The 13125-nt window shown below is 35.6% G+C and overlaps 1 protein-coding gene across 16 annotated transcripts; it reads right to left on the bottom strand.

The window, feature by feature from the left end:
• Positions 1-948: 948 nt before the first annotated feature.
• LOC103960672 (disease resistance protein RPV1) lies at positions 949-11702 on the bottom strand. Of its 16 annotated transcripts, none has more exons than XR_007251835.1 (9): positions 11418-11692; positions 11174-11219; positions 9253-9893; positions 9087-9152; positions 6405-7503; positions 5930-6202; positions 5252-5794; positions 3835-5130; positions 949-3230 (listed from the first exon to the last, which is right to left on the bottom strand). XR_007251835.1 is itself a non-coding variant. In XM_048567172.1 (9 exons), the coding sequence occupies exons 4-9, from the start codon at positions 9783-9785 to the stop codon at positions 4408-4410; spliced, it is 3237 nt and encodes a 1078-aa protein (XP_048423129.1). In that variant the 5' UTR covers positions 9786-9874; positions 11174-11219; positions 11418-11447; positions 11541-11694; the 3' UTR covers positions 3673-4407. The 16 variants fall into 16 exon arrangements, 15 of the variants coding, with proteins under 15 accessions (XP_048423129.1, XP_048423128.1, XP_048423126.1 ...); XM_048567172.1 differs by lacking the exon at positions 949-3230 and having other exon boundaries at positions 3673-5130; positions 9253-9874; positions 11418-11447; positions 11541-11694; XM_048567171.1 differs by lacking the exon at positions 949-3230 and having other exon boundaries at positions 3673-5130; positions 9253-9874; positions 11174-11216; positions 11418-11447; positions 11541-11694.
• Between the last annotated feature and the right edge of the window lie 1423 nt (positions 11703-13125).

Raw genomic sequence — 13125 nt, 5'->3', positions numbered from 1 at the left:
AGGGGAACAAATTGCCAAAAAAGACCTCTCTTATCTCAATATTTCTTTGTTAGGAGTTGTTTGAGAGCACTTCTCTATATTTCATTATTATTAGGAAGAAATATATATAAAACTAGACGAATACTGGGTTGTTTGAGAGCGCTTCTCTATAAAACACTTTTGTTAGTAGCACGTTTACGAAGAAGTAGTTTGTTATTTGGCAAACAACCCAATATGTGCTTTTATGTTATAAAGAAGTGACTTTTACAGCGTAAAAGACGCGTTTTAATATTGAGTGAAGTATTTGGTGCAAGTATTTCTTAATCTATGATGCCTGATTTATGTTATATGATGTTTAAAGTTCAACACACAAACTTTAAAACATACTTTTCAACTTCTTTAGGCTTCCTCAAACTTCAACTTTCAAAAATGTTGCAATCATAAGGAAATAAGATGTCCAAGTCTAAGTCCCAAGCCATGTTATGTCTTTCCTTTCCCTTAACAAAAACCAACTTAAATTCTTTTCTTTTTTTCCCTCCCTTTGTTCATCTACAAATGCTATCTCCAATTGAGATCTTTTAATTTGTAAAAGTTATTTATGTATCTACATTGAGTCCCTCTTTAAATTTAATAGTAGAAACAGGTGGACATGATATATAAAAAAGAGAGAATAAAAAAATAATGTTAAAATTAGCAGTACTTATTGAAGCCGCTATTTCATGTGACTAAAACATTTCAGTTAAAGCCAAACTCAATTGTGTTTTCTAAAAGTTAATGATGTTACTATAAATTTGACATGTCATTTAAAATGCTCTTATCATTTTTCACTTTAAGCTCGGTTCTACTCATTCCAATCCGCTCTTAGAAATCCAAAACTGAGGTTGAATAATTTAAAAGAGCATCCAAATTACATTCCTAATTAAGAAGCGAGCAACAACTCTCATATCTAAAGATTTCATTGCCAAACAATTGAGAAACAATGAGAGATTAAGCATTAATTAATCCGCCCCCTGTTTAATTAGCGATACAACAAAACACAACATTTCCTTCAACTCCTCACACGTAATAATCCGGCTAGCAGAGACAGAGAACCGTGATCGTGAGCTTCTCGTTCCGTTGGCGGACTACGGCGACGAAGATGCATCGTCCAAACCCTCCTCGTCTTCCTCCTCCTCCTACCGCACCGGCCGCGAGGTGAGTTTCGATTGCTGTTTCTTTTCATTGCTTTGCGTGTTATGTTGTGTTTGGTTGCTGAGAAAATGGAGGAAAATTCGAGGGAAAAGCTGAAAGTTTTTGCGTAGGTTGCGAATTGAAGTTAGTGTGTGCTAATTGTGATTTATGGGTTGATTTTTGCGATTAAATTTCTAATTTTGTGTTTGACATTGTCTGATTTAGTGTTTTCTGAGGCTAATGGAGGAGCAAACTCAGATTTGGGTCTTGTTTTGTTTGTGTTCATTTGGACTTGTAATGTGCTAATTTGGATTTTCGGTATTACTTTCCGCTCATTTGTTTGAAATTTGGGTGTGAGTAGAGCTCTATTTCTCTGCTCGAGCTTCCAAGTAATGTGATAAGAAGATCAAACAATTGATTCGGGTATATCTAAGCATTTCTACAAGAAATTTAGTGACATCGTTGCGTTTTACTTTTAGTCAGTTTAAAGGTGTCCCTGCTGCATTATACCACTGGTATGCACGTAAAAATTTGTCCCGTAAGTCAGCGGTAATTTATCAAGAACCGGTTAGAGTGTGTCAAAGTTGATTACTTTTGGTGGCCTAAGTTGCTGCCGCATAAGTTTTCTCATACTTTTTGAGTGTTTGTGTTCCTTTTTCTAATCTTCATAACAATCATTCTTATCTCTTTTATCTCTGCGCAGACGTTTTCCAAAGTTGTTAGATGTTGGTCATCCAAAAAGTTCATGATAGGATGATGGCCATTTCTTTCTTCTGACTCCTATTTTGTTCAAATCATGTTCATATGCAATACTATATCAATACTGTGTGTGTCAACCATCAATCCTATGCTGTGGGGAGGGTCAAATATCTTTAAAGTTGTTGGATTTCTGATTATTCTTAAAATATAGAGCTGAGAGTAGTTAAATTTATTAGCTTGAGCCATGAGATATGCTGAAAGATGGAATGCTTTAAGTAGTGATAGGAACTTAAACTTGGATTGTTGGCATGCGTTTATAATCTATTTTTCTCTATTCTTTTCTCATTTGTTTGAACTCTAGGAGTTTTGTTCCACGCAAAGGAATAGTTGGATAAGATAGAAAAATAGCCTCCCGTTAGATGAATTCAAGAAATGCACAACTTAATTTCTTAATAGTTTTAGACCGAGCCCATTTCATATAATTTTACGCTAATCATGTCGTGTGAGTGAATTTTTTTTTTTTAATCTAGTAGCTAATGAGATCAAGGCTTCGTTCTCTTCTTCGAGATTGCTTTTTGATCATGTTCACTCTTTGTTCTTTTGCAGTGTGATCCTATTTCCAGTAGTGACTTTCTATATCAAGTGGTGGTTAAAGCTTTTTGGATAGCTTCTTCTCTCCAATATATGCTCAACTTGGAATCAACATTTTTGTTACGTTGTATTCTGAAATGCATACCTTAAACCCCATTATTGGATTGGCATATTCTAACTTAAAGTAGTCTTGGGGTTTGACGTTGCTGAGCTAAGTTTGTAATCCATTTTCTCTCTTCATCTCACCCTAGCTAGAGACAACTTCAGTAAAGACAGTTTCTATCCGACTTCAGTGAAGCTAGGGTTTGATTTTCTTCAACTTGGATGCTTAATTGTCTTCTTCTTAGAAGAAGATTTTTGATTGCACGAGTGACCGTATATCTTATCTAGAGTGTGTAACAATAAGAAGAGATGGGAACAAAAGAGAGATCTGGAATCACTCTGGCCTTTGGCATCACAACAAGGCTGCATTGGAAATCACCCCAATAGAATTAGATAAATTCAGGCATCACAGCGAAGGTGACTAAGTTTGGAATCACTCCAAGTCAACCTGTGCCTCCCACATAAGCAGGAAATCCAAAAGCTTACAAATTAGCTCCTTTTTTTGATATATGGATTCGTGCTTGGATACTCCCTCCACCAGCTCAACCCAGAGTTCTATGTTTCATACCACCAGTGACTCCACCATTGCAGCAACAACAGCTGCTTCGCAAATGGTTGGGAAAGGGCCGAGTCTGATTGCCAAGCTCATGGGAATCGAAGAGTACCCATCGAGACCTTTGCAGGCCGCTCTAAAGAAACAGTTTGAGGAAGGTGAGAAGACTGTTTCTAGTCAATATCTCGGCAGCCAATTACTGCGACAATCACAATCTTGAAACGCTCATCTCAGAATGTAGTAATGTTCTTTATGCAGATCAAAAATGTTGAAAGTGAAGAAAGTGAGAAGAGAATTATTACGGACTATAAAAGTGACGCTTCCCCAATCAAAGCTGGTCTTGCAGACGAAAACCCTAAGGAAGAAGAAACAGGTGCCTTTATATCTCAGAGTGAGTGGAGGTATGGCCTTTTTGAATTACAAGAACTTGATTATGTAATGTCCAGTGTTGAATATTAAGTATGGTTGCACTCGTAAAATGAGAACGTGCATTTGACAAGAAAACGTTGGTGCATTTGTATTTCTGCGAATTCGAGTGCTATTTCTCGAATCATTGGATGCATCTTATATCTCAAGGATTCATCTTATATCGGTTCTTGTAATATTGAAATGTTTCTGAATGCAATAGATCTTCAAAATTCAAAACAACTACGTTTTGGAAAAACCATAGGAATCTGCATTCGCACAATAGGAAGGCAATTAGAACTTAGGGGAGAGAGGGGGAGGGGGAAGAGAGATACCTGTATGATGTTCTTGCCAAAATCAGCTGTGAGATTGGTAAACCTTTTCATATCAGTCCATGTCATGGGGTTTAATAACTTATCCAAGCGTGGAGCCTCTGTGAGTTTGAGAGAATCACTTGCTTCCAGTTCTCTCATATTTGACATTTCCGAAAAATTGCGCATTGTTTCCAATGCAGGGCAATCAACAGCATATAGAAATTTCAAACTTCTTGGTAAATCACGGATTGTATGAAGATATATGCATCCATTCCCTCCAAGCTTTGAAAGGCCATTGAGGCTGGGTATGGTATGAACATCATTCCCTCCAAGATCCTTAGGGATTGCATCATCAGGTAATTTTGGGCAAATGACTAGGCAAGGTATTCAGAGATAAAAGTGAGATTCTTCAATCCTACTATGGAAGGTGGTACTTGTCTTATGGCAGTAGAATCTGCTTCAAGAGCCCCAAAGAACCTAAAACTCCAAAGTAAAAGCTTGAAAAGATAGTCTTCATATAGTAGCGCCTCCCAATCTTCTCTGCCTACATAACATTGCACGCATCAACCTCAGGATATTACTCATGCTGAACTTTCACATTTGGTGGTATATCAGGGATTGTACGAAGGTTAGAGCATTGCACTTATTGACCTCAGGATACCCACGCTGAACTTTCACATTTGGTGGTATATCAGGGATTGTACAAAGGTTAAACCGTGTATCTAACTGCAGAGTTTCAAGCTTTGAAAGACCGCTGAGATTGGGTAGGGTATGAAAATCATTCCATGAAAGATCCAGAACTTGTAAAGAAATTAGACTCCCAAGATCCTTAGGGATTGCATCATCAGCTAATCTGCAAAATGAGAGATCTAATTCCCTTAAGGAGTTTAAGCCGTGTAACGAATATGGCAAATGAATATTTTCCACACCTGATAGGGATAAATGAGTGAGATTCTTCAATCTTACTATGGAAGGTGGCACTTCTCTTATGGCTGTTTCATCTGCTTCAAGTGTTCTCAGTGATATCATCTCCCCTATATCCTCGTGCACTTCTCTGAATTCTAAACACCAATTAAGAAGAAGAGTCCCAACAGATTTTGACTTATAGAAATCCCTTGGAAGAGAAATAAGCTTATCACATTTTTGAAGGTTCACCAAAGAAAGTCTTTTAAGATGACCAATGGAGGGGTGAATCTCGGACAAACTCTCACACTCTTCCAATATCAACTCTTCAAGATTTGGGACTTGTGAAAAGTCCGGTGATTTCTGTAAGTAATAGGAAAAGCTGAGATCAAGGGTTTTCAAGTTATGTAGCGACTGTTGCAGAAAATCAAAAGAAAATTGAAATTAATATCCGAAATGAAGATGTTATAAAAAAAAGAGATGAAATCCAAAAAACAAATAGAAACAGAACATCATCAGGTGGAATTCATTGTACCTTGGAACCCTCCCAAACTTGTACCAGTTTGCTTTCCTGCATCTTTAAAACAACTAGTTTATCTTGATTAAAAAAGTCATCTGGTATGGACTTTAAAGGGCATTCTTCCCAACGCAAGCATATTAACTCTACGCCGCTGAGTTCTACGTAGCTGATGTGGTGAAGGGATAAACGAGTGAGATTCTTCAATCTTAATATGGAAGGTGGTACTTCTCTTATGGTTGTATGCTCTGCTTCAAGTGTTCTCAGTGATATCATCTCCCCTATATCCTCATGCAGTTCTAGTTGACTACAACCATTAAGAAGAAGAGTCTCAACAGATTTCGACTTGTAGAAATCCCTTGGAAGAGAAATAAGATTGCGACACCTCATAAGGTTCACCAAAGAAAGTCTTTGAAGATGACCAATGGAGGGGTGAATCTCGAACAAATTGTCACACTTTTCCAATATCAACTCTTCAAGATTTGGGACTTGTGAAAAGTCCGGTGATTTCTGTACGGATTTGGAATAGCTGAGATCAAGGGTTTTTAAGTTATGTAGCGACTGTTGCAGAAAATCAAAAGAAAATTGAAATTAATATCTGAAATGAAGATGTTATAAAAAAATAAATAAAATAAAAAGAGAAGAAATCCAAAAAACAAATAGAAACACAACATCATCAAGTGTAATTCATTGTACCTTGGAACCCTCCCAAACTTGTACCAGACTGCTCCCCTGCATATCTAAAACAACTAGTCTTGGTTGATTAAAAAAGTCATCTGGTATGGACTTTAAGGGGCATTCCCAACGCAACCATATTAACTCTTTGGGAAGATGTTTGTATTCTCCTTTGAGCTCTACGAAGCTGAGGTCAAGCAGTCTCAGTTTCTTCATTTTCGCAAATGCTTTTGTACTGAAACTTTTAGAGTAGAATGGGATATTTAGAGCAAGTCCTTCAACTTTTCGAGTTCCCTGTTAACAAAAAAAAGGTTAAATGAGTAAGAAAAAGGATAATGTGCATATATATTTACGTGATTTTGCCTAATTGAGCTTCTTAAAGCAAATGCATATTTATACATGAACGTTGTTTAGTTTATAATACACATAAGTAGATTACATATAAGCTCTTCTAGTACGATGCATTAATTCAAAATTTTATTGGGAATGTACTTACAGATTTATTTATCAATACATCCATGACCTCTCGTTCATCCCACAACCTACACCATTTTCCAGGGCGACCTGGGAATTTTTCAGAAATTACTACTCTAGCCATTTCACGAAGCAAATCATGCATATTCAACTTGTTGTCTTCAACAGTTACAAGACATCGTTCACGGAGGACACTGATTCCTATTGTTGCAAAAAATTTACATTCATCTAATATTTTTGCAACATAATCCTTGTCCTTTCCAATAAAGAAACAAGATATGTCAAGGAATATAGCCTTTTGTGTGTCATCTAGCCCTTCAAAGCTTATTCTTAGGGGTTTTATTATTTTTCCATCAGGAGTTATTTTCAATTTCTCCAATTGACTTTTCCACTCTGCTATGGGCCTTTTAAACAAAAAAGAACCTAAAACTTCAAGGGCTAGTGGCAAACCTCCACAGTAAGAAACAACCTTTTTTGAGACTTCAAGATATACTTTGTCAGGCCAACTATTTCCAAAGGCATGCCAACTAAAGAGCTCCAGAGCTTCATCTTCATTCATTACCTGAAGCGGATAAACTTTGTCCACATTTAGTAGTAGACGTTCATCTCGTGTCGTTATGATAATTCTACTTCCTGGACCAAACCAATCGCGACTTCCAGCTATTGCATGCAGTTGTACCTCTTCATCTATGTTGTCCATGACGACAAGTACCCTTTTATGTTTAACTACTTCTTGTATCATACTGATACCTTTGTCAACACTTCTTATTTGAGACTTCTCTTCCAAGATGTGGATGTCAGAAATAAGTGTCTCTTGCAAATAAACCAGACCATGTTTACTTGTATCATCGCTAACGTCGGCAAGGAAACTTTTGAATTCAAACTCACAATGAATTTGGTTATAAATACTTTTGGCAGCTGTTGTTTTACCCAATCCACCCATCCCCCAAATTCCAACCATGAGAACATCATTTGATCCACCACTTGAAAGATCACTGATAATACCTTGAATGCGAGATTTGATTCCAACTAAGTGCTTGGTCACATGTAATTCGTTTGTTCTAGGGAGCCATTCCCAAATACTCTCATCAACAATTTTTTTAATGAACTCTGCTTCGCGCCTGAAAATTGAATTCGTAAGCATTAGTGGTAAATATACATACATATATATATACATATAGGTCATTTTAATTGCGGTTCTTGGTCATCTCAATTGTTAGATTGAAACCTTAGTTTTTCAATTTTTTATCAAAGTCTTTGACTTTGTACACCTGCATTTTAGTATTGATTAAATTTCCATGTCATTTTTTTTTGTATTTTTTAAATTAAACATTGTTGATTGAGTCCAACATTTAAAACACTTTGACTTCTGTTTTTTTTTTTAAAAAATGTGAAAATGGCTTTAGTTAACAACATTTAAGGGATTTAGATCAAATAATTAATTTAATTCATATCGCAAGTGGCCCTTTACTACAGTGGTGCAATGGCGTTGAGCTCTTTTATGACTGCATAAGTTCAAATCCCGTCAGTGGCTAACCTAACATCTAATCTAACAAAATCTATCATTTGACCCAAAAAAATAATTAATTAATATCTCACGAATTTAAAGGATTTGAATCCAAGATCGAATCTAAAAACTTATGAAATTTAAATTCCCAAAATTTATTGGATCATAGATCTACAAATCTTACAGATAATGAGACTTAAAAAAAAAAGTCTACAATTAAAAATAGTGCCCATATTTCTGCAAATTTTATCAAGTGGTATTAAGGAAAATAATGTACCGTATTAAATTTATTATGAGTACATACAAAAACAATGTACCCACAAACTTGACAAAAAAAGTACCAACGAACATTAAAAAAAAAAAAAAAATGTATGTGCCCACAACACACAAATACCAAATGGTACATATACTAAATTTACAAAATATATATATATATATATATATATATATATAATTCACATTGTACCCAAATAAAAATAAATAAAAGAGAAAAAACTCATGGGTATATATATATATGTATAATGAAATTGTACTCACAAAATATATTGTATCCATAGATATATTAGAATGAAATAAAATGTAGAATAAAATTGTACCCATGAAATACAAAAGTATAGCCAACCATAAATTCAACAATCAAGATTAATATTCAATATTCTTTAAACAAAATGATTAATATTCAATAATAAAAGGAAAATAAAAAATAAAAAGAAGAAAAGAAGTTGATACATAAATATATTGGTTGGGGTCTTGAGAATGAACAAGCATGATGGATTGAGTTTAGAGGTGACGTGCGTGAGGGATGAAAAAGAATGGAGGAGTTGCTGTTTATTTGACTCAAACGCAGGATGGGATGAGATTTCAATTATCTAACGATCAAGAGGTGTCTATATATATAATACACTAACTAGCAGCTAGCATGTGATTTTGTGACGATAACTTGAATAAAAGACAGAAAGTCATTCCTTGATCCATAAAAGTTAGGTGTATGATTAAACCCCAATTACGGTTTAGGTTTTATATGAGAGATTAAGGTGTATTCATTAAGCATGTGAACTAAAGTTTAGATCTGTCGAGGTTTTTCAAAAAAAAAAAAAAAAGATTATGTAAAATGTTAATTAAGCATGTTAACTAATTGAGAGATCAAGTCATTCACTAAAATGTTTCAAATCTTGAAATAAGCAGGTAAATGATTACCCGTTGCCAGTTGTTTGGTGGTCAGACAAATTTGTAGCTTCTGTATGAGCCTCTCTCCGCCTCTTCCTGACATGTGAAGGATCAGCGTGAGAGATTAAGGTGTATTAATTAAGTACGTTAATTAGAGTATTACAACTTAAATCTTGAAAAGCAGGTGAATAATTACCTATTATTAGCGCTTTGAAGATGGTGGCCAGACAAATTTGCAGCTTTTGTGAGAGCCTCTCTCCACTGCTTTACCCTTTCTTGTTTAGCTTCACGTTTCTTGTCATCTTTTTCTTCACGGATGTCCTTTTCGTGCTTCTGAAATGCTTCGGTTAAATCTCCGTCCTGCCTCCTGACATTCGAAGGATCAACGTGATAGAATATTGGCAAAACATGTCGCCCCAGTTTGTCTCTGCACTCCATGATCTTCACCAGCTCGTCAAGACACCAACTCGAATCCGCATACATCTTTGAGAAGACAATGATAGAGATCCTCGACTCTTCGATTGCACGAAACAGTTTCTGTTTTATTTCTTCCCCTCTTTTTAGACCGACCTCATCAATAAAGACATGGTATCCTCTGTATTTTAATGCCTCGTGGAGGTGGCTGGTGAAGCCATTCCGTGTGTCTTCGCCTCTGAAGCTCAAGAACACATCGTAAGTCCAAAGTTCTGACTTGGAGAAGGACGAGGAGGAGGCTTCGTGGGCTGTCATGGCGGTATCCACCGTTATGGCACTGCAATGGTTCAGATCAGAGACTGAAAAATGGCAACGGTTGCGGTTGTGTCGCCGAAGGATGATACCTAAACACCGGTCAAGATCCTTCAGTAGACAAAGGCAAAAGTTTATAATATAATAATGTTGGCGTATGGACTTGAGAAACGACACGCTACCGTGCAAGGAAAGAGAGGAAAATAAGAAAGAAAAGAACACGAAAGGACCGACTACCGACACGTAATAGGATGGTGGAAAGCAGGAAAGAAAGGAACTCTGAAAGATGCTATATTCACGTGAAGGGAAAAGGCTCATGTTTGCTTTTCAAGAAAATCTGAACACAAGGAAAAGGCTCATGTTTTAATTTTGCTTTTTATACATTAATTTTCTTCAAGAACAGATACTTAATTTTTTTCGCACTATGTTTTTATTCTGCAGTATCTCACCTTGCCAAAGATAATCGCTTTCGCGTTCATGAGATTTTGGTAGTACTGAGGTAAATGTTATCAAGGTGTGCAAAGTAGTATGCTTGGTAGAATTTATAACAATAACCTCATGAGGACCTTCAGGTTGTTCACTTGACGAGTAAATGCATCAGACAACCAACACTTAAAAATTACGACCATCACTTTCAGGTATAACAAAGTCAGCTACATTTCCCTCACAAGCAAACTCAAACCACACGGGAATATCATAAATACCATGAGATAAATGCCACCATTTCCACAAGAAGTCCATCCCTATACATGTTGAAGTGTACAAGAAGCTCATATAAAATTTGACAAAATTAAAGATAACTTATATTGTGCGGTTTCCACTTCTAATTATACCAAAGTATTTTATGATGAAACTTTCACATATGATATGTTGTGCATGTGGTAAGATTCAAGCTGAGAGAAAATATTGGTGTGATTAGGGTCGTTGATCAGTTTGTATGAATCTTTTACAATATTTGCATTTGTTATGTGTGTGTGGTAAGCTACCAAAGATAATACCGAAATAAATACCCAAGTCTAAATCTTAATAATATAGCCTTCACGTTAAAAACTTGAGAAATGACCGTGTCCCGGAAACGGAGAGTTGCACAAAATTAAAGTTCTATTTTTGTTGTTTTGGTTTTTAAACTGGTAGTGAAACGTTACCAGATGAGCTTTTAATTTATATTAGTCCTAATTACTCTAAAAAGACACTATACCAACAAGCCACCAAAGTCTAAATGTTATATTATAAATAAAAAAAGGGAAAATCAACATAGATTTTGAAATGTACAGAATACCCCAGATGGGCAATTTGTAACAAAACCCCCAGAAACAAAAGTTGGGGCCATAAGAAAGATCTAGATAAAATCCCAGAAGATAAAAATTATTAAAAAGTAAGAAAGTTAGTACCGTTTTACTGAAAACAGCAGCTTTCCCTTCCTCTCTTCAGAAACTACTACAACCAGAAGAAAATAACCCCAAAAGAAAAAGGATTAGTCCCAAACAATTAAGTAAATTCAATTTAACTGACAGAAAATAAAAAACCCATTCCTTATAATTTCAGGTTGTAATTTCAAGGTTAAATTCTGCAGAGAAATTGGCAGAAGGGAAAGAGATAGATAGATATATAGATAGAGGGAGAGAGAGAATGAACCTTAGCACCCAGAACAGAGAGAGAAACATCCTGCAGTTGAATTAAAGTTTCAATAAAAATGATTAATCAGAGAGCCGAAAAAGAGTACGCTTTGGAGAAGAGTTTGAGAGAAAGTTGGGTTACAGTGAAAGTTGAACTGTAGAACGGACCAGATCGATCTTCATGTACAGAAATATTGAAGGTAGAGAAAGTTGGGTTACAGTGACATAGTTTTGGCAAGTGACAGGCAGGGCAAGGAAATTGTTGGATGGAGCAATTGCCAAAAGCACTAAAATATACATAAGAACGCCTACGTGTACTCCACTCACATGATCACATCCCAACCCAAGGATCAGGATCTCTCTTGATCTAAGGATGGGGATCCTTCTGATCAAGAAATATGGGTTGTTAGATAAAAATTCAACGGTTATAATTATTATAACTTTAAAGAGACCTTCTGTTTATAAATGTTAAATTTTCATCCAACGTCCCACACTCTTTGATCAAAAAGATTCTCATCCTTAGATTAGAAGAGAATCCTGATCCCCAACAGAATATTCCACCATTTGGCTTTCTCCTTGCTTTCTGGGAAGTGGCGAGTTGAGATTACTAATGGGCAAAATATCCGGGATATGAGTTATTACTATTTATTTAAAACTCACGATTATAATTATGGGTAACCATTTATCTATAAAATTTAAATAAATGACCATAATTATCATGTACAATTGTAATGGGTATCTATTTATTCATTTATTTAATATACGTCACATTAAAAAAAAAAAATTAAAAAACTAAAACTCTAAAATTATTCGGCCTCCCACACTTCCGCCGCTCATCTCTCTTCTTGCTACCCTCTCTCATATCCGCCTCTCTAATCTCCTGCAAAACAGTGAATTCATTGCCCCTTTTTTGTCGTCAATGATGGCGGCACCTAATTCCGACTTCCGTCAACCACAAAACCCACTTCTCTTCTCTTTTTATTTTTATTCAAAATTATTTCAATGATTTATATTTTGGATTTAATTGAATTGGAGGTTTGGATTGGTCTCACATGTGGTAAATAATTAAGGAAGGAGGCAATTGTTTGCGGTGCTGCTGACTAATCTCCAAGGCGAGAGTCCCTGCTTCCTAATTTATTTTCATGGACACTCGCACACTGGGTTTTTATCTTAATGCCTCGGTATTTGTTTTATTTACTCTTTTTCTTATGATACTAATTGACAATGACTTGTATGACATGAGCATATGTCAGTCGTAATTATTTTAATCAACGATACAATAATATGTACATATTTTTTCAGGATTTATAATATTAAAATACGAAAATGCATGTTCAATCTACTTATAATGGTGTTTAATTGCTAGAAAAAAAAAATTATGACAAATTTCTATTTTAATTTTGAAGTTGTTAAAAAGCCATGATAGGTAAAAAAAAGGGGTAAATGATTATAGTTAAATGGGTATACGGTTATGGGTATAGTTAACTTTTTTAAACGGTTATGAGGATGGGTATAACAGTTTATGCAATTACCCAACGGGTAAACGGTTATGCAAGTAAAAGTTTAAACGGTTATGGGTAAATGACAACGGTTACCTGTTCGCCATAACCGTTGCCCATCCTCAGTTGAGATCTTCTCTGGATCTCTGTGTTGGAGCAGAAGGATCGTTGAAGAGAGGAAAAAGAGAGATCTTGATTCTTAATTTATGTGAGGTGGACTTGTAAAAT

The sequence above is a fragment of a genome, unplaced genomic scaffold (genome assembly GCF_019419815.1).
Source record: "Pyrus x bretschneideri cultivar Hongxiangsu unplaced genomic scaffold, Pyrus_bretschneideri_v1 Contig44, whole genome shotgun sequence".
NCBI classification, from domain to species: domain Eukaryota; kingdom Viridiplantae; phylum Streptophyta; class Magnoliopsida; order Rosales; family Rosaceae; genus Pyrus; species Pyrus x bretschneideri.
This window is presented reverse-complemented; position numbering and strand designations above follow the sequence as displayed.

Coding starts and splice junctions, on each gene's coding strand:
- LOC103960672 (XM_048567172.1), bottom strand. CDS start 9,785: ATGACAGCCCACGAAGCCTCCTCCTCGTCCTTCTCCAAGTCAGAACTT. Junction 7,504..9,086: donor CACCAAACAACTGGCAACGG/GTAATCATTTAC, acceptor TTCAATTTTCAG/GCGCGAAGCAGAGTTCATTA. Junction 5,795..5,929: donor AAGTTTGGGAGGGTTCCAAG/GTACAATGAATT, acceptor TTTCTGCAACAG/TCGCTACATAACTTAAAAAC.